We start from the raw sequence: 20,780 nt of genomic DNA, 5'->3' as shown, positions 1-20,780 counted from the left end.
AGACACAAAAAGACAAATATTGTGTGATCCCACTTACCTAAACTGTCTAGAAGAGGCAAACTCATAGAGACAGAAAGTAGATTAGAGATTTACAGGGGCTGGAGTCCAGGAGTCACAATGGAGAATCACTTAATGGATACATAGTTGGAACTGATGAAGAAATTTTGAAGATAGTAGTAATGGTTGTACAACATTGTGACTATAATTAATGTCACTGAATTATACACTTAAAGTTGTTTAAATGGCAAATTTTATGTCATACATATTTTCCCACAATAAAAAGTAATACTAAAACATTATCTTGCCCTGGCTGGTGGGCTCAGTTGGTTGGGTGTTGCCCCGCGCCCCCGAAAGATTGCAGGTTTGATTCCCTGTCAAGGTCACCTGCCTGGGTTGTGGGCTCAGTCCCTGGTAGGGGGCACGCAGGAGGCAGCTGATCCATGTCAAGATCCCACATCAATGTTTCTCTCTCTCCCCCTCTCCTTTCCCCTCTCTCTAAAAATCAATAATTTTTTTTTTTTTAAACAAACATTATCTTAAAGCCTGTATCTTCACAAGCAAGATACTGGGATTCAAGTGCGATTGGGCCGAACCCACCGGCCCTCCTGTGGCGGGCAGTCTTCCTTGTCTCGGGTGTTGTCAGGGCTGACGCCTGTCCTCACTGAGCCAGCCGGGCTCTCCCTGGCCGCAGGGCAGCCGACAGCGGAGGCTCTGTAGCTGAGGCTGGGCCCGTCTCATGCCCACCGCTGGTTACATAACGCGCCTCACCATTCTGGACCCCCTCTGCCCACCTACTGCATCGTTGATGTAGCGTGAGGAGTCACAGTGTGTTGTGAGGAGTACATGAGAGGATGTGGGACATGTACCATAGTTTGTGTTTTTTTGTTTTTGTTTTTTTTTAGCAGAGAAATGGCCAAACTTGACATTGTTTATTATTATTATTATTTATTTTTTTAAATTTATCTTTATTGTTGAAAGTATTACAAATGTCCTCCTTTTTCCCCCATTGACCCCCTCCATCCTGTACCCCTCCCCCCAGGCCTTCACCACACTATTGTCTGTGTCCCTGGGTCATGCAAATATGCATATAAGTTCTTAGTTAATCTCTCCCCACCCCCCCCCCCACCCCCTGTCTTCCCCCTGAGATCCCTCAGTCTGTTCCATGCTTCTGTGTCTCTGGTTCTATTTTGCTCATTGGTTTATTTTGTTCATTGGATTCCACATATGAGTGAGATCATGTGACACTTGTCTTTCTCTGACTGGCTGATTTCACTCAGCATAATACTCTCCAGGTCCCACTAAGCTGTCTCAGAGGGTAAGGGATCCTTCTTTTTCACAGCTTCATAGTATTCCCTGGTGTAAATGTCTCAGAAGATGTTTGACATGATTTCAATCTTCTTGAACTTGTAGAGACTTGTTTCGTGCCCTAACATGTGGTCTATCTGTGAGAATGTCCCGTGTGCACTTGAGGAGAAAGCCTATTCTGCTGCTTTGGGGTGAAATGTTCTGTAAATGTCAATTAAGTCCATCTGACCTAGCGTGTCATTTAGTGTCACTCTTTCCTTGTTGATTTTTTGTCTGGAAGATCTATCCAGTGAAGTCAGTGGGATGTCAAAGTCCCCTACTGTGACTGTATTGCTGTCAATCTCTCCTTTAAATTTCCCCAGAAGTTTTTTTTGGTTTGTGTTTTCTTCATCCTGCATATCTTTTGTTCTGAGGTGGGATCTTGTAGACAGACAGCATAGATTTGGGTCTTGTTTTCTTTTTCTTTTCTTTTTTTTTTCCACTGTGCTGAAAATATCAGATATCTATTTTATTATTTTTTAAACATTAAAAAAAATTAATAAAAAATTATTAACCTGACTAATAATCAAAGATATACAAAATAAAATATCAATTTCATATTATTTTGGGTCCATTGAACATACAGAAAAAATTAACACCTATAATTGAACAAAGTGTGTATAAACTAGGACTTTCACATACTGGAGTATAGATGAAAGCAAAAATTGGAACAATCAAAGGGATGATTCTTTTTATTTTATTTTATTTATTTTATTTTTTTTATTATCTTTTTATCCCCTCCACCCCGCATCCACCCCACCCCCAGGCCTTCCCCGGACTAATGTCTGTGTCCATGGGTTATGTTTATAAACATATAAGGACTTTGATTCATCTCTCCCCGCCCACTCCTCCATCCCCACCTTCCCTCTGAGATTCCTCAATCTGTTCCATGCTTCTATGTCTCTGGATCCATTTTTTTTTTTTTTTTAATATATCTTTATTGATTTCAGAGAAAGAAGGGAGAGGATGACAGAGTCATTGATCGGCTGCCTCCTGCATGCCTCCAACTAGGGATCAAGCCCACAACCCAGGCATGTGCCCTGACTGGGAATCAAGCCATGATCCCCTGGATCCTAGGTTGATGCTCAACTGCTGAGCCATGGCCAGCCAGGATCCATTTTGTTCATCACTTTATTTTGTTTATTATACTCCACATATAAGTGAGATCATGCGATACTTGTCTTTCTCTGACTGGCTTCTTTCTTTTTTTTCTTTCTTCTTTTTTTAAATCTTTATTGATTTCAGAGAGAAGAAAGGAGAGGGAGAGAGAGATAGAAACATCGATGATGAGAGAGTCATTGATCAAGCCCACGACCGGGCATGTGCCCTGACCGGGAATCGAACCCCTATCGCCTGGATCCTAGGCCAAGCTCAACCGCTGAGCCACACCCGGCCGGGCTGACTGGCTTATTTCACTTAGCATAACACTCTCTAGTTCCCTCCATGCTGTCCCAAAGGGTAAGAGATCCTTCTTTTTTATAGCTGCATAGTATTCCATGGTGTAAATGTCCCACAGCTTTTTTATCCATTCACCTACTGATGGGCACTTGGGCTGTTTCCAGATCTTAGCTATTGTAAATTGCGCTGCTGTGAACATAGGAGTGCATAAGTTCTTTGTGATTGGTGTTGCAGGTTTCTTAGGATATATTCCTAGAAGTGGGGTCACTGGGTCAAAAGGCAGCTCCATTTTTAATTGTTTGAGGAACCTCCATACTGCTTTCCGTAGTGGCTGCACCAGTCTGCATTCCCACCAGCAGTGCACTAGGGTACCCTCTTCTCCACACCCTCGCCAGCACTTGGTGTTTGTTGATCTGATAGTAGCCATTCTGACAGGTGTGAGGTGAAACCTCATTGTGGTTTTAATTTGCATCTGATGATTAGTGACATTGAGCATTTTTCCATATGTCTCTTGGCCATCTGTATGTCCTCTTTGGAGAAGTGTTTATTTAGGTCCTTTGCCCATTTTTTAATTGGATTGTTTGCCTTCCTTTTGTTAAGTTGTGTGAGTTCCTTATATATTTTGGATATTAACCCTTTATCAGATGTGTTGTTGGCCAATATGTTCTCTCATACAGTGGGCTCCCTTTTCATTTTGTTGGTTTCTTTTGCTGTGTAGAAGCTTTTTAGTTTAATGCATTCTCATTTGTTTATTTTCTCCTTTCTTTCTCTTGCCCTAGGAGATGTATCAGCAAACATATTACTATGAGAGATGTCTGAGATTTTGCTGCATATATATTTTCTTCTAGGATTTTTATGGTTTCACGTCTTACATTTAAGTCTTTTATCCATTTTGAGTTTACTTTTGTGCATGGTGTAAGTTGGTGGTCTAGTTTCATTTTTTTGCATGTATCTGCCCAATTTTCCCAGCACCATTTATTGAAAAGACTGTCTTTCCTCCATTGTATGCTCTTGCCTCCTTTGTCAAATATTAATTGACCATAATGGTGTGGGTCAATTTCTGGGTTCTCTGTTCTGTTCCACTGATCGATATGTCTGTTCTTGTGCCAGTACCAGGCTGTTTTGATGACAGTGACTTTGTAGTATAACTTGATATCTGGTATTGTGATCCCTCCAACTTTGTTCTTCTTTCTCAAGATAGCTGTGGCTATTTGGGGTGGTTTTTGGTTCCATATAAATTTTCGAAGTGTTTTTTCTAGATCTGTGAAATGCTGTTGGTATTTTAATAGGGATTACATTGAATTTATAGATTGCTTTGGGTAGTATGGACATTTTAATGATGTTAATTCTTCCAATCCATGAACATGGTATATTTTTCCATTTGTTTATATCTTCCTCTATTACTTTTTTAAGTGTCCTGTAGTTTTCTGAGTAAAGATCTTTTACATCTTTGGTTAAGTTTATTCCTAGGCATCTTTTTTTTAATTTTTTTATTTTTTTTTTATTAGTAGTAGTAATGGTAAATGGGATTTTTTTTTTTTTTAGTTTCTCTTTCTGAGAGTTCATTATTGGTGCATAAAAATGCCAGCGATTTCTCAGTGTTAATTTTGTATCCTACTACCTTGCTGAATTCACTTATTGATTTTAGTAGTTTTTTGGTGGAGTCTTTAGGATTTTCTATCTACAATATCATGTCATCAGCAAATAATGACAATTTTGTTTCCTCCTTTCTAATTTCAATGGCTTTTATGTTTTCTTCTTGTCTGATCTACTGTGGCTAGGACTTCCAGTATTATGTTGAATAAGAGTGGCGAAAGTGGACACCCCTGTCTTGTTCCTGTTCTTACGGGAAATGGTTTTAGTTTTTGCCCATTGAGTATAATGTTGGCTGTAGGTTTGTCATATATGGCCTTTATTATGTTGAGGTATGATCCCTCTATTCCCATTTTGCTGAGAGTTTCTATCAAAAATGAGTGTTGGATTTTATCAAATGCTTTTTCTGCATCTATTGATATGATCACATGGTTTTTGTTTTTCAATTTGTTTATGTGATGTATCACGTTTATTGATCTGTGAATATTACACCAGCCTTGCATCCCTGGAATAAATCCCACTTGGTCATGGTGTATGATCTTTTTAATATATTGCTGGATCCGATTTGCTAATATTTTGTTGAGGATTTGAGCATCTGTGTTCATCAGGGATATTGGCCTGTAATTCTCTTTCTTTGTAGTATCTTTATCTGTTTTTGGAATTAGGCTAATACTGGCCTCATAAAAAGAGTTTGAAAGTGTTACTTCCTCTTGGATTTTTTGGAGTAGTTGAGGAGTATAGGTGTTAGTTCTTTGAATGTTTGGCAAAACTCCCCTGTGAAGCTGTCAGGGCCAGGGCTTTTGTGTGTTGGGAGCCCTTTGATTACTGCTTCAACTTCATCAGTTGTTATTGGCCTCTTCAGGTTTTCTGACTCTTCCTGATTGAGTTTTGGAAGGTTATATTTTTCTAGGAATTTGTCCATTACATCCAGGTTGTCCAGCTTGTTGGCATATAGTTGTGCATAGTATTTTCTTACAATCCTTTGCATTCTGTTGGGTCAGTTGTTATTTCACCTCTTTCCTTTCTGATTTTGTTTATTTGGGTCCTCTTTTTTCTTGATGAGTGTGGCTAAGGTTCATCAATCTTGTTTATCTTTTCAAATAACCAGCTCTTGGTTTTATTGATCTTTTGTATTGTTTTTTTAGTCTCTATGTCATTTATTTCTGCTCTGATCTTTATTATTTTCTTCCTTCTACTTACTCTGGGTTTTTCTTGTTGTTCCCTTTCTAAGTTTTTAAGTTGTAGGGTTAGAGAGTCTATTAGAAGTTTTTCTTGTTTTTTGAAGTAGGCTTGTAGTGCTGTAAACTTCCCTCTCAGGACTGCTTTCATCATATTCCATAGATTTGGAATTGTTGTATGTTCGTTTTCATTTGTTTCCAGGAAGTTTTTGATTTCTTTCTTGATGTCTTTGGTAACCCATTTATTGTATAAAAACATGCTTTTTAGCCTCCATGTGTTTGAATGTTTTTTAGTGTTTTTATTGTGGTTGATTTCTAATTTCATGTCATTGTGGTCCAAGAAGATTCTTAATATGATTTCAATCTTCTTGAACTTATAGAGGCTTTTTTTGTGTCCTAACATGTGATCTATCTTTGAGAATGTCCTGTATGCACTTGAGAAGAATGTATATTCTACAGCTTCAGGGTGGAATGTTTTGTAAATGTCAATTAAATCCATCTGATCTAGTGTGTCATTTAGGTTCACTGTTTCTTTGTTGATTTTTTGTTTGGAAGACCTATCCAGGAAGTCAGTGGGGTGTTAAAGTCCCCTAGTATGACCGTATTGCTGTCGATCTCTCCCTTAAAGTCCTCTAGGAGTTTACTTTTTTATAAATATAGGTGCTCCTACATTGGGTGCATATATTTTTTTCAAGGTTATATTCTCTTGTTGGATTGATCCTTTTGGTATTATGTAATGACCTTTCTTGTCTTTTGTTACAGTCTTCATTTTGAAGACTATTTTGTCAGATATGAGTACTACTACCTCAGCTTTTTTTTCATTTCCATTTGCATGGAAAAATTTTTTTTCATCCCTTCACTTTCATCCTGTGTGAGTCTTTTGTTCTAGATGGTTCTGTTGTAGACAGCATATATTTGGGTCATGTTTTCTTATCCATTCAGCCACCTTACATCTTTTTACTGAGGCATTTAACCCATTTACACTTAAAGTTATTATTGATAGGTACTTATCTATTGCCATTTTATTTCTTTATGCCTATGTTTCTCATTCTCTCTATTTCTACTTCTAATTACAGCAGTTCCTTTAACATTTCCTGTAATGCTGGTTTGGTGGTGATAAACTCCTTTAGCTTTTTTTGTATGGGAAGCTCTTTATTTCACCATCTATCTTGAATAATAATCTTGCTGGATAGAGTAGTCTTGGTTTCAGATCCTTGTTTTGCATTACCCTGAATACTTCACGCCATTCCCTTCTGACCTATAGAGTTTCTGATGAGAAGTCAGATGACAGCCTTATGGAGTCTCCTTAGTAGGTAACAGATTGCTTTTTTCTAGCTTCCTTTAAGATTCTCTCTCTGTCTTGAATTTTTGGCATTTCAATTATGATGTGTCTGGGTGTGGGCCTCTCTGGATTCTTCTTGCTTGGGACTCTCTGTGCCACCTGAAGTTGTGTGACTTTTTCCTTGACCAGGTTAGGGAAGTTTTCTGCCATTATTTCATCAAATAGGTTCTCTAAACTTTGCTTACTTTCGACCTCCTCTGGCACTCCTATGATGTGAATATTGTTACTTTTCATGTTGTCCCACAGTTCCCTTAGACTGTTCTCCTTTTTTTAATTGTTTTTTTTTTTTGGGGGGGGTCTCTGATTGAGTGATTTTTTTCTACCCTGTCTTCCAATTTGCTGATTCAATCCTCTGTTTCCCCTAATCTGCTGTTTATTCCTTATTTCTGCTATGTCATTCTTAATTTCCTTCATAGTTTCCATATTTTTCATGCTGTTGAGCATCCTTACAATCAGTATTCTGAACTCTATATCTGATAGATTGCGTATCTCTGTTTCATTTAGCTCTTTTTCTGGAGACTTCTCTTGTTCTTTCATTTGGGGCTTGTTTTTTGGTCTCCCCATTTTGGGTACTTTTTTGGGTTTGTTTTTAAGTGTTAAGTAGATCTGCTAGGACTCTCAGTCTTTTTGGAGGGTCTCTGGTACAGGCCAATGTGAGATACAGTTTGTAACTGGCCCTGAGTACCCTGTTTGGAGCTATCAAGAACCCTAGGCCTGAGGTCTCCTCTGCTGGAACTGAGTGCATTTGGACAGGACCAAGATGCACACCAAAGTTTGCTTTTCCAAGGCCCAGGTCCAGAAGCAGATCAGGCAAAGACTCAACGCACTCTGAGGTCTGCCTCTGCCTGCAGGCTGATTAATCTGATTTTCTTAATAAGCCTCAAGCTGTAGAAACTCCACAGGGTGGGGCAGCTGGTTGTTATCAGTCTCTTAACAAGCCTTAGGCTGTAGAAAGTCCTCTTGGCAGGGGGAGAGGCTTTCCAGCAGGGTGGGGCAATTGCTTCCCCCCTCAGGCAAAAGCCGAAAACTGTCTGCCTGAGAAAGATGTCCTCCACAGTCTGGGGAAATGACTAAGCGCAGGAATCCAGACGGGCGTCCCCCAATCTCACTCTCCAAAGCCCACAGCCCAGGCCCTGGAATGAGCCTCGAGCCTTTGCAGACTGGCTGCTGCTGTCTACTGCCATGCCCTTCCAGGCAGAACCCCCACTCTCTTTGTGTCTTCACACCAGCTCCTTACTCGAGCCTGGGCATCAGTCTGGTAGGCTGACACTGGGCCCCAGGCCACATCCTGGAGGAAGGGGCTGAAGGCAAGAGACTGGCAGTTTCAGCGTCTCTCAGGGGAGGCAGACTCTGACACCCATCAAGACCCCTAAGTGGAAATTCCCTAGATAAACCAAGGGAGGTTCAGAGGCTGGGCAGCCAAAAGTGATGCCACTCCCGGCAGATATCTGCCAGGTCAGAACCCAGGACACTGGAGACCAGGCAAGAAATCTTGGTGTAGCAAAGAGAAGGCAGTCCTCGCCCAGTGCAAGGGGGAAGCTGTGGGGGAAACTATCAAAGGCTCAGATGAAGGAACAGGCTCTGGGAGACACTGAGGTGCCAGGGATCCTGGAAGCAGCGCTCAACCCAGTGGCCCTCAGGTGAGATCTGAGAACATCTCTGGAGCTTCCAGACCCGCTCAGAAACCTGCTCCCCTCCTGTGTCACTTCCTTCTTTATTTTTTTTAATCCTCACCTGAGGATATGTTTTTATTAATTTTTAAAAGAAAGGCAGGGGAAGAGAGAGAGAGAGAGAGAGAGACAGAAACATCAATCACTTGCCTCCCGTATGTGCCCTACTGGGGATCCCACCCACAACCTAGGCATGTGCCCTAACTGGGAATCGAACCTGCAACCTTTTGGCACTCCAACCAACTGAGCTACCCAGCCAGAGCTGTCCCACTTCCTTTTAGTGCCTGTTCTGTTTAGCGCTTTCCAGCCAGCAAACCTCCAGGTGCCTAGGGGGTTGTCAAGGTGTTTTCAGAGGTCGAGTCCTGCCTTCCTAGTGTGCCAGGTTACAGGTGGCAGCAGCAGCCTTACTGACCCAAAGTGTGGGAGTGACAACAGCTGGAGCTAGGAAGGCCCAGCGGTCTGCCCTTGGCCAGTTCTGGTGGCCTCATGCTATGGAGCATGTAGTCTGGTGTCAGGGGGTAAGTTAGCAGGAAGAGAAAAACACATTTATTGGGCATCTATTGTGCTACAGTCGGGGCAGCATCAACATGGACACAGTTATTCACGTTTACTCTGCCCAATATTGTGCTACGTGCTTAACATGCACTAGTCCATCAAAACCTCAGAGCAACTCTGTGAGCTGAGCATTACCATTCCACCTTCCAAGAGAGGTCATATCACCCAGTGCTCAGTGGAAAAGACAGGATTCAAAGCCAGGTTTGCCTGATCCCCACATGGAATGCTTCCCAATAGGCAGATGCTCAGGCTGGCACCAGGGCCAGAGCAGGAGAGGCCTGGGCTAGACTATGCAGGCAGGGCCACCATCCTGAGAGCACCTTGGGAGGGAGGGAGGAAGGGAGACAGGAGACCCCAGGGCAAAATCTGGTCTTTGAGGAAAGCTCCTACAGACCCGTACCGCATGCCTGGAAGGAAGAGGGTGTCAGGCTGGACTTGTAGACCTGGGGTCAGAGGTAACAGCCAGGATATAAGTCATTTGGGACAGAGGCTTGGACTGGCTCTTCTCTGAGGCTCTGAGGGTGGAGGGAAAGCCCACTCGAGAGGTGGCCTGGGGCCCAACTCCTCTTCCCCCGTCTATCCCAGCGGCTGGCAACCCCCACCCTGACAGGCATGCTGAGGCACCTGGGCAGAGCACAGAAGGGCCCACAGGCCCTAGGCACCTGCTTCATCTCACCTTCTAGCATCCATTCATGTCTCAACCTTGGAGACCATGGGTTTATGAGTTAAGAACTTTCTGAAGCATATCTGTTTTTTAATGGGAGTGGGGCTATAAAGCAAAATTCACACAAATAAGTCAGGTTAAAGACACAGAAGAACTAAGGCAAGGAGGGACAGTCTCCCCCACTGTTTCCATGAGCTCTCCAAAGTCAGGTACCATGTCCTGCTCACCTCAGTGGCCCCTCCGAGTGAAGCACAGTGTCAGACTCATACCCCACAAAAGGTGTTTTTCTCATTGTCAAATGCCTGTTCTGGTCTTTGAGGAAAGACTGGCGCATTGCGGGCACTGTATAAATCTGTGTGGCTAAGAGAAATAAGTGGATCGCCTACATGACGCGACCTCTTTTCCCACTTTCCTCTTAGCGCGGTCCCCACGCCAGTCTCAGGGCACCCTGCCCTCGCCCTTCCACCACCTCATCTCCCCAGCCCTGGTGAACCCCAAAGCATCCCCTACTGGCCCTGCTAAGCTTTGCCAAGTGGTCCCATCCTCACCTCAGGTCCAGCAACACCAAGAAGTCACACTGCAACCACTCTGGGTTAGTTTCTTAGCAATTTTATTGAGTAGCGACAGGTAGTGTCACTTTCCACAGGACACGTGTCCTCCAGCTCATACCATAATTTCTTTGGGACAGGTGGGCAGACAGGGGGCAGGGCAGGGCAGGTGTGTGTGGTGGGGCGCGAGCACCAGGGGCAGCTCAGCTCTCCAGGGGGGCCTGCGCCTGCTGCCCCGCCTGGTCCCCCGCCTGGTCCCCCGCCTGCTCCGGGAGGGCCGGGGACCTGCCCTGGCTCTCTTGCTCCTTGAGGGCGCTGAAGAAGGAGTTCACCTTGTCCCTCAGATCCTTCTCCAGAAAGACCAGGTGGCCTTCCGCGTCCCCCGAGTGGGGGCCCAGCTTCTGCTTGAGGTCCGCCACCTGCTTCACCAGGACTTTGTTGAAGGTCTCGCCGAAGGGCTCGGCGCTGCTGCGGAACTCCTCCACCTGGCGGTCCAGCTGGCTGCCCAGCTGGGCCAGCGACTCGCGCAGCCCGGCCGCGCCGCCGCCCACCTGGCCGCGCACGGCCTCGGCGGCGGGCACCAGCTTGCGGCGCAGCTCCTCGGCGTTGGCCGAGAGCTCGCTTTTCAGCTTCTCCGCGTTCTTCTTCATCTGGAAGGCCAGGCTCTCCAGCTGGCGGCTGAGCTCGCCCTCGGCGCCCGGCGCGTAGGGCGCGAGGCTGCGGCGCAGCTCCTCCACGTTCTGGTCGATCTTGGCCTTGAGCCCGTCGGCGAAGGGCGTCAGGTGCCCCTTGAGCTCCTCCACGTTCTGGTTGATCGTGGCCTTGAGCTCGTCGGCGAAGGGCCCCAGCGAGCCCTGCAGGTTGTCCGCGTTCTCGCGCAGCGCGCTCTGCATGCGCTGCGCCAGGGGGCTCAGCCGGCTCCGCAGCTGCTCCGCCCGGGTGTTGACCTGGGTGCGCAGCTGGTCGGCGTAGGGCTGGAGGCTCTGCTGCAGGTCGCGGACGTTGTCCCCAATCTTCTGGCTCACCTGTTCGGCGTGGGGCTGCAGCTTGGCCCGCAGGTCGTCTAGCTCCTTCTGAATCTGCTCCTTCACCTTCTCCGAGTCCTCGATCAGGCGCTGGTGCACACTGGTGGCGAAGGGCACCAGCTTCTTCTGCAGGTCATCCGCGTAGGCACTCCCTTCGCTGACTTTGTCCTGGAAGAGGGAGCTGCGGGAAGAGCGAGCGAGGGGTCAGGTTGCAGTTGGCATTCCTCCAGGACCGTGCTGCCTGACCTAGCCCACCCACCTCAGAGGCCCCGGCCCCTGCCACAGACCGGTGCGTGTGCAGGGTGCCGGCTCACCCGCCTTTCCTCTGCGCCTTGGCCTGTGCGGATTATGGTTTGAGAGAAGGGGTGTAAGAGACCAGGCTGAGCTCAATATGTGTCTCTGAATCTCCCCCTGGGTCTGAGTCACAGCGTGTGACCTTGGGCAGATTGCTTTCCTCTCCCTGTTGTATGAGATGACTCCGAGGTCCCTCCCTCTGAGTTGCGCTGTGGCACAGATCACGTTCTCTCAGAATACTATGTTCTGGATCCTTCCAGTGTCTTCTAGTGACACGGATGCTGGTGTCCTTGCATGTGCCCACCCTCAGAGCTTCCCAGAAATGCCCACCTCCTTTCCTCTGACTCCACAGGGACCTGTCCTTTCAGAATGTATTAGAACCCAGCTCCCAGGGCATTTCCCTCCCTCCCTTTCTGTCCTGAGCCTCATGGCTAAGGTGCGGCCATTTGTCACAGTCTGAAAGTTCAAGCAGGAAGACACCTTAGGGATTCCTCAGTCCAACCTTCCGGTTTGCACATGTGGATTCCAGCTCCGGAGACCTCAGGGTCATCCAGGAGCCGACATCAGGCCAGAGGGCAGCAGGCAGCAGGTCTGCCTCTGAGCTCAGCCCTTAGCGATGCAGTGTGTGGCCTTTGCATAGCCCTGCCCTGCAGGCTGTGCCCCTCTTACTTGAGCTGCTGAGTGAGCTCAGACTTCTGGAGATGTTCCACAGCTTCTTTGGCATTGCTGCTCAGCTGGTTGAAGTAGTCCCACACCACGGTGGCCACTTGGTCAGCGTTGACCTCAGCCCGAGTACCTGGGCAGGAAACAGAGCAGTTCCTGAGGACCAGCCTCCTCCTTGTTCCTCCCCAGCAGCCTGCGCTGCAGACTGGGTGATGCTGGGCGTATGAAATTGGCGTAGCACCAATGCCAGTGGGGCTGCAGCTGTGAAGAGGCCAGCTCTCCCGTGAGCCAGGCGGCAACTGGGCGGCCCTTATGTCCAGCGAGGGGCCGACAGGCACTCACAGCTGCCCTCGCACCTGGGCCGCAGACTCTTCACCCTGCCCCGCTCCATACAGCAAATGGGTCTTGCCTGCAAGCCCCATCCAAAGGCAGCTTCTACTCACCAGTGACAGCCACCAGGGCCAGGATCACGACCGCAGCCTTCAGGAACATCCTGGGCCGCTCACTGGGCTGGAGGAGCCTCTCACTGCACTGGACACTCTCTGGAACCGGAGCTGGAAGAGAGGGTCTCGGATGGCTCACTGTGCTGCTGTCCGAACTGACTGGAGCTCGGGGCCAGCCAGCCATTTAAACCACCGCGAGGCTGCCCCCCCCACGTCCCCTCCCAGTGTGACTCCACGCTGGAAGGTGACACATTCCCAGGAGGCCTCTTGGACTTTTGTGACCCTAAGACGACGTGGAAGCTGACAGTAGACTGGGGCTTGGGCAACAGTCAGAAGCTGTTCTTTGCTTGTGCCACACCCAGTACAAAGGGGAGCCATTGGCTGTAGGAGAAATGAGACCCAGGGAATGCCTGAGCCCAGGAATGATGCCCCGGAGGCCCTACTGGCAGCTCTGGGTCCGTGCCAGGTTTGGGGGGACAAAGTTCACACCTCTTCTGTCTACCCCAGGAGAGAGAGAGCGCCCCCACCCCAAGCTCCCCAATTCTGACTCCATCTCAGAGCACCAGACACTGGACTGGGACACCCAGGGCCACAGATTGAGGCAGTGAGCTAAGATCCAGGGTTCCAATCAAGTGCACCCAGGAAGACAGGCCCTGGAGAGCCTTTGGGCAAAACCCTGTATTGAAGGATTAATTGTAAGTTTGCTTCATGTCCAACCACTGCCAAGCCTGGTGTCACCTTGGTGTAGTGATTCAACTAGGCCTACCTCTGAGCCTGTTTCACTTTTGAAAAATGGGGTGTTGGGTACATTAAATGAGATGTGAGTAGTACAGTGCCTGGCAGAGTAAGCACTAAAAAGTTGTTGTTGTTAAAAACATTGTTTTCCTGCCTGGCTGGCGTGCCTCAGCAGTTGAGCATTGACCTATGATCCAGGAGATCCCAGTTTGATCCCCAGGGGGGGGGCGTGCAGGAGGCAGCCAATCAATGACTCTCATCATTGATGTTTCTATCTATCTATCATCTATCTATCTATCTATCTCTCTCTCTCTCTCTCTCTCTCTCTTCCTCTCTGCCTTCCTCTCTCTGAAGTCAATAAAGACATATAAAAACAACAAAAAAAGTATTTTTTTCCTGATTTGGACCACAGAATGCTCACCCCTCCAGAGAGTGTGGCAGAGATAGATGCAGCCCTCTGCAGGTTGCCAGGGGTTACGATGCAGGGTGCCAGGTGGGGCAGCCTGAGACCTGATTCCTGTCCACCTCCCCCTGCCACACTCCCTGAGCAGGAATGGGAAGCTTGTGGTGAATCAGAACCTGAGGCTCTCAGGGGGCCTCTCACCACGGGCTGGTTGGGGGTGCCCAAGAGGTCTTCTACTTGGACTTCTAATGTTCCTCCAAATGAAGTGACACACAAAAGCATACTGTCTGTGTGACCTTGGGCAAGTCTTTTAGCTTCTCTGAGCCATAATCACAAAAAGACATCCACCCTCTGCTGGACCATGAAACGAAATCTGTTGTATGGCACTGTTGGCTCCCCGTCATGAGCTCAGCGCCGGCATGTAGGTGGCTCCAGGCTAACTGCCATTAGAACAGACCACGTTGTGCTAACCCTGATTTTCCATATCTCCATTTTTCATATACCAGAAGTGGCTTCATGTCTCATGGGATGAAGACAGCTAAAAGGCCTTCTGTTGCTTACACCCCCTCTCCAGGATCCCCATATGGTCACCTCCAGTGTCAGGGAGCGCCTCCTCCCGGGAGCAGCTGTGCTGTCTTGCAGTAGTTGCTAAGGATTCAGATTCTGGAGTCAGACTCCCCGGTTATACATTTAGGCTCCCCAAGTACTGTCTATGTGACCTTGGGCAAGTCTTTTAGCCTCTCTGAGCCTCAGCTGCCTCTTGGGCTGTGAGGATCCCATGAGATGATCTGTGTGATGCTGGGAACAGTGCCTGGCACATAGTCAGTGCCCATCAAGCAGTAGCCACATGTTGCCCCTGAAAGGCTGACTCCCTGCCACACTGACCCATAGGCCCTGGTCCTGCGCCCGAGACAGGCACAGTCCAGCTTGGGTGGGCGCAAAGGTTGGTGCTCAGGGTCCCATCCCATCCCCCTGCCTCCTCCTGGGGCCAGAGACAGGAGGGCAGTGAGTCATGAAGGACACCTCAGCTGCAGTTTGACCTCAGCAGCAGGTGCCGCCAGCATGTGACAGGTTCAGAGTTCATCCGTCTCCCTTGCCCCGAGTGCACACTGAGTGTGTGCACCTTGTGAGCATGTCTGAGAGTGGCTGCCGGGACGTGTGCAGATTCCTGTAGCAGGTAGATGAGCTGTCTGTGGGCACAAAGCAAAGGGCTGGTGCAGACTGGTGTGTGTGCCCACAGACACGGGGTGGCTGTGCCGCCTCCTGGAGTGCGGTGGGTGGCACGCCATGAATGATGTGTGCATTTCCCAGTCTGCGGGCCTGTTTCATCCTTCTGTGAATGGGTTAGTGCTGGGGGCAAACAGAATGAGAGCTGCGTGCCCAGTGTTAGAGGGTGCCAGTGCTGGTGGACGGGGCAGGCTGCCTCTGCTGGGCCTCTGGTTCTCTTTGGGTCTGGCCCTATGACTCAGGGGACAGCCGCCTTGCTGGGTACAAATGACCTGTGTGATGCTGGATGAGTCTCATTCCTGAGTTTCAGTCTCTTTGATGTACAACAGACAGACCTAAAGGTTGGTGAGGTGACCAGGCTGATGGTCTAGCATTACCTATAGCCACCCTCCTCCTGTCCACCCACTGGAGCCAAACTAGGGGTGAGCCCAGAGATAGGAGTCAGGAGGGGATGGCCCAGGCCCAGTCAGAGATGGGCCCAGTGAGGGACAGGCCTAGCCAGGCAAGTCACACAGACGTATGTCCCCACATATGCTCCACACTGGCCCTTGTCTCAGGGCAGAACTGGAGGGGGTTATCTCCTGTTGTAATAGGAATGATCTGGGCGAGATACTAGGAGGGACTTCCAGTGTGGAGGGGCCCGGTGAGCCAGGGCATCGGCTGGCGGACAGAATCGAGGCTGCCCAGGCCAGTCTAGTGGCAGGGCAAGGATCACAGAGCTCACGGACATGAGTGGAAGCAGAGAGTCAGCTCAACCCTCCTCCCGGCCCCCAACACACTGCTTACACGCACAGCTGATCTGTAGGCCAAAGCAGTCTCCTCATTCCAGGGGAGCCAGGTAGGAGGCAGGGAGAAGAAAAAGAACAGAGGCAGCTGAGGCTGGCCTCTGAGAGGCCCCACCCCGCCTAGAGAGCCCTTCACCTGCAGAGAATGCGCCTGAGCTGCTAGGAGGGGCACAGCACTCACAGGTACCAAGCCCTTTGAAAGAGAGAGATCCCAGGTTTCAGAGCATGCCATGACCAACTGCATGGGTGCACACCTGGCTTCTCCATGCAGCTCTGTGCCCCCTGCTGGGTTGCTCTGCCTGCGGCTTCTTGGGCCCATTGCCACGCAGGAGAGGGAACAGACTCCTCCAGACTCCCCCCCACACGGAAGGGGAGTTGGAGGAACAGGGCTCAGGGATTCAGCCCTCCCATTCTAGCACACCCAGGGGTGAGGATTTTGTGCCTCAGCCCTGCCGTGGCCCTCACCTCTTGGGGTGAGGAATAGGCCAGAACAGAAGAGGGAAGTGGTCAGAGTTGCCCTCTGCCTTCCCCAATGCCCAAATCCTTCAGTGTCCTCCTAATCACCTTTCTCCCCCCCCCCCCCCCCCACTCCATCACCAAAATCTGTGCTTAGAAAGAGACCTGCAATGGATTTGCTCTGAGGTATGAGTGGCTGATAAATCTCAAGGGTCTCGTCTCTCCACCCTGTTTGGTACCAGCGAGCTCTTTGAAGGCCTGGGTGCTGTTTCCCAGCTCTACTACTGAGGGGCTGTGTGCACTGGGTACATCTCCACATCTTTGAGCCTTAGGTTTCTTACCTATAAAATGGGGTCAATGATGTCTATTTCATGGGAATCTGAATAATTAAATTTTAACAGAAAACAATGTCTAAGCCAAAGGAATGAGTCTCTAAAAGAGGAATTTCAAGCCTCAGCCATGGATAAAGAATTCTGAGGGTAGGGCCAGGCCATTTTCTCAGGCCTATTGTGGGGCTTATTACTTCTTCCTGAGAGGGTGGCTGCTTGCCAAAAGTCCAGTTTCTACATCGAGAGCATGTAGAAACTGTGCTGCCTCTAAACTGTGCTGTCAGGGAAGGGCAAGGTGTTTGGGAGGAAGGGAGAGAGATTTATTGAGCCCCCTTCATGGATCAGCCACTTTGTACGTATCTCCTGTACTTTTCACTATAGCTCTGGCATATCAGTATTCTGTTCCCATTTTACAGAAGAGAAAATTGAGGCTCTGAGATGTTAGATCTCTGTCCCTGGGTCATATGAGTAAATGCCAAAGGCATCATTTAAACCTAGGATTTCTTGGCTCTGAAGCCTTAGCATCCAGAACTCAAAGTTCCCTGATCTTGCCATCCAGGCCATGGCCCCCGGTGTGGGCCCAGGGGACACTCCCCCCAACCAGGGCCTGAGGTCTCCCAGGACAGCCAGCCACCCCTGCAGAGCTTCTCAGTGCCCTCTCCCCACCAGACTGGCCTCTGCCCAGCCTTGCTTTCTTCCAGTTGCCCAGCCAGCCAGCACTGCTATGTCTAAGCTGAAGAGCCATGGGGAGAGGTACTTAGCACTGGGAATTGATTCCAGCTGCCAGTTTGGGGAGGGCCCCAGCCATGAACCCAGCTCCTGTCCCAGGGAATGTTATCAGTGGGTCTAGAGGGCAAGGTGAGGGGCGGGGAGGAGGGGCGGGGAGGAGGGGCGGGGCAAAGGCCTTGGACTCAGAGTGGCCCTGACCCTTCTCCCACCCCCCCTGCCCTGGGCTGGCTCTGGAAGGCTTCTGGGTAAGCAGCACTGGGATTGAAGCCAGAGTTGGAGATGCTGGGGAGGGGTCTGTGTGAACTCAACTGGGTCACCCTCCCCACACAAGCCTCAGCCCATAGGCCTCTGTGGCTTCCTCCAGACACCCCATCCCAATGCCCTGAGTTGTTCCCCAGTCTAAAGACATTATCCTCTCACCCCCACCCCACACCCCAGTCCTGGCTGTTTTCAGGGCTTGAGGGGAGGGAAGGGAGGGACCAAGTGTGAAGGGCAGAGGTGGGCCCAGAGTCCCCTGGGTTACCCGTAAGCCCCCCTCCTGTCTCACCAGCCTCTCCCAGGGGAGCTGGCTGCTAGGGAGGACTGGGGTCTTCCAGGCTCCATATACCCCCAGTTCCTGAACCCATCTGGGCTACACGGGTAACAGGAGAGTTGCATGGGCGCCCACAGCCTTCTAGAGATTTCCCAACTCTCCCAGCAGGCCTGGCTGCATCTGGCCACCCTGCCTCAGACCTTGGTCTAGACTGATCAGCTGGTGACCTTTGCTCAGCTCACCAGATCCTCAGTGCCCACTTCCCTGGGGACAATATAAAACCGGTCAGAACCCTCTTGTCTGCCTACTCATCTCCTCCCAAGAAGCAGCTACTCCAGGTAATGTCTCTGGGGGCGAGGGGTGGACAGGAGAGCAGGATGGAGAAGGGCAGAGGAGGGTCCCTGACAGCCCAGCAGGCAGAGCCTGGAAAGGAGCTTGCTGAAGCCCAGGAAGTCTTAGGGCTTGATAAGTGGCCCACCTCCAATTGCACACTGGGGAAACTGAGGCCCATGGAGGGGAGGTCACTTGCTGGAAGCTACGTAGAGTGTAGTGGTAGAGCTGGGACTGGAACTGCTCCAGGACTGCACACTTTCCTCATCTGCATGTTTGGGACTGAGAGCTTTAGACACCCCAGTCCTCTCCCAGACTGAAGACTGAGGTCTGGAGAGTGCAGAATCCAGCCCAAGTCACACAGCATGTTAGTGGCAGAGACTGGACCAGAACCCAGGTGTCCTCATTCCTGATCTGGTGGGTTTTCTGCTCCACCTCACACCTCCCTCCCTTTGGGCTGTGTCTCCGGAGGCCCCGTTAGCGGTTAGCAGAGCAGGCCCCGCTCCCCCTGGCCTGAGCCAGCTCAGGTTTCGCCTCAGCCACAGCCCTGGGGGCCTGGAACGCGCCTCACCAGACACTTCCCTGCAGGAGCGAAGGTGCCATGCAGCCCCGGGCTCTCCTTGTTGCTGTCCTCCTGGTGCTCCTCGCCTCTGCCCGTAAGCAGTGTGGGGACTGGGGCTGGGGACAGGTGGGGGCAGGTTTCTGCCCAGAGGACCCTCGGGAGGTGTCTGGGTAGCCCCGGGGCTGCTGGGTGGCAGAGCAGGAGCAGAGGACTCCCCAGAGGCGGATTTGCCCCGCTCAGCCTCGTGTCCTCGCAGGAGCTGTGGAGGAGGAGGGCTCCTTGCTGGACGTCCTGAATTCCTACATAAAGGACGCGCTGACCAGTGTGGAGTCCCACGTGGCCCTGCAGCCCAGGTACGCCCTCGCGCCCATGCCCACCCGCCCCTGACTGGCGACAGCCCGGGCAAAGGGCTGGGGCTCCCCACCTGCCAGGACCTGCACTCTCTGAGCCTCCACGCCCTGGTCTGCACAGCAGGGTCCCTCAGGACTGTGCGAGGGTGCCCTGGAGAGAGGACAGAATCCTCCATTTCCTCCTGCCTCTCCTCCCTTTGCTGTCCCTTGTTTCTCTCTCGGGTACCATGTGTGGCTCTGAGGAGGCCATTAGAGTCCTCCCTTCCCTTTTCTTTTCTGACAGCCTGGCTGGTAGTGTGGCTGGGACTCCCCACCGGGCCTGATTTCAGGCCTGAGTATGTGTGCCTCTATCTTGCTTCGAGACCAGGGCCCAACCTGACCAGAAGTCTGTCCTTCCTGCAACACCTGCCTGCCCCAGTTCTCTCCCCTTCACCACCTTGCTCTGCCCCCAGTCCTCTCCCCTCCTCTCCCCTGCCCTGCCCCAGTCCTCTCCCCTCCTCTCCCCTGCCCTGCCCCAGTCCTCTCCCCTCCTCTCCCCTGCCCTCCCCCGCCCTCTCCCCTCCTCTCTCCTGCCCTGGAGGCATCGCAGACATTCTCAGTCCCCAGAATGCCTGTGCAGCAGGGATTCTTCTCTTCATTTTGCAATGAGAAAATTAAGGCTCAAACAGGTTGTGACCTGCCCCAGATCACAGCTAATAAATCCTATGATGACTTTCCAAATGAGAGACAGTTTTCCCCTGCCTCTCCCTCTCCAAGCCACCAGACTCTGTCATGCTAGTGGCAGCATTTGCCTCAGATAGAACGGCAGACCCACTGCCACGTCTTCCCCCCGGTCCCTCCTCCCTGCTCGCCTCAGAACGTGGGGCCCAGACACCTGGGCAGCTTGGAGAAGCCAGCACTGGACTCGAGTGAGGGGCCCATCACCACCTCCTGCAGCCCCTCTGCCTGGGTGGAGCCCTAGGGGACTGCCTGAGGTCTCAGGGGTGTTGATGGGTGAGGTTGAGATGGGGAGAGGCAGTGGGGATATGTGGGCCCCAGGGCAGCTGCTGCCTGCAGATGAGCTCTCACCCTCTCCTCTATTGCCCTCCCTGACTCATCTCCTCAGCAGCTGGATGACAGATGGCTTCAGCTCCCTGAAAGAGTCTTGGAGCAAGTTGTCCAGGCTCTGGAATCCGGACCCTGAGACCACACCAACTGTGGCCCCTTAGGCCACCTGAGGCCTCAGCACCCCAAGTCTGCCTGCCCACCCATCCTGCCTGCTCCTTGGGTCCCGCAGCCTGCAGGGCTGCCCCCGAAGTTCGCTTGAAAGGGACAGCATTCTCAGTGTCTTCCCACCCCACCCTCGGACCTGGCCCACCCCCAGGCATGCCATCCTCCCAATAAAGCTGGACAAGAAGCTGCTGTGAGTGGGACGTCCCACACGTGCCATGTGTGTTTGGGCTGGGCATGGGGGGCTGCTCCGCAGGCGGGCGCGGGATGAGCAGGCCTAGGGCCGAGCGTGCTTGGGAAGGTGGGAATGACCCTGCTCACCCCGCCCGCCTCGCCGGGTTTGTGTAGAGGAGCAAACAGGATGCTCGGTCTGACAACACTGATAAACTGTCAAATGCTGTACAACAGGCCTCGAA

At 50.6% G+C, this 20,780-nt stretch overlaps 2 protein-coding genes across 4 annotated transcripts; one reads left to right on the top strand and one right to left on the bottom strand.

The window, feature by feature from the left end:
* Positions 1-10,343: 10,343 nt before the first annotated feature.
* APOA4 (apolipoprotein A4) lies at positions 10,344-16,055 on the bottom strand. Of its 2 annotated transcripts, none has more exons than XM_081154251.1 (4): positions 15,869-16,055; positions 12,718-12,828; positions 12,281-12,407; positions 10,344-11,498 (listed from the first exon to the last, which is right to left on the bottom strand). In XM_081154251.1, the coding sequence occupies exons 2-4, from the start codon at positions 12,764-12,766 to the stop codon at positions 10,496-10,498; spliced, it is 1,179 nt and encodes a 392-aa protein (XP_081010377.1). In that variant the 5' UTR covers positions 12,767-12,828; positions 15,869-16,055; the 3' UTR covers positions 10,344-10,495. The 2 variants fall into 2 exon arrangements, with proteins under 2 accessions (XP_081010377.1, XP_081010378.1); XM_081154252.1 differs by having other exon boundaries at positions 15,875-16,055.
* Positions 16,056-18,172: 2,117 nt separating this feature from the next.
* APOC3 (apolipoprotein C3) lies at positions 18,173-20,561 on the top strand. Of its 2 annotated transcripts, none has more exons than XM_081154255.1 (4): positions 18,173-18,251; positions 18,832-18,899; positions 19,062-19,158; positions 20,261-20,561. In XM_081154255.1, the coding sequence occupies exons 2-4, from the start codon at positions 18,845-18,847 to the stop codon at positions 20,361-20,363; spliced, it is 255 nt and encodes an 84-aa protein (XP_081010381.1). In that variant the 5' UTR covers positions 18,173-18,251; positions 18,832-18,844; the 3' UTR covers positions 20,364-20,561. The 2 variants fall into 2 exon arrangements, with proteins under 2 accessions (XP_081010381.1, XP_081010382.1); XM_081154256.1 differs by having other exon boundaries at positions 18,175-18,251; positions 20,264-20,561.
* The last annotated feature ends 219 nt before the right edge of the window (positions 20,562-20,780 follow it).

This window comes from Miniopterus schreibersii (assembly GCF_964146895.1).
Source record: "Miniopterus schreibersii genome assembly, chromosome: 12".
NCBI lineage: Eukaryota > Metazoa > Chordata > Mammalia > Chiroptera > Miniopteridae > Miniopterus > Miniopterus schreibersii.
The sequence above is the reverse complement of the archived record's forward strand: the minus strand, read 5'-3'. Positions and strand labels throughout refer to the sequence as shown.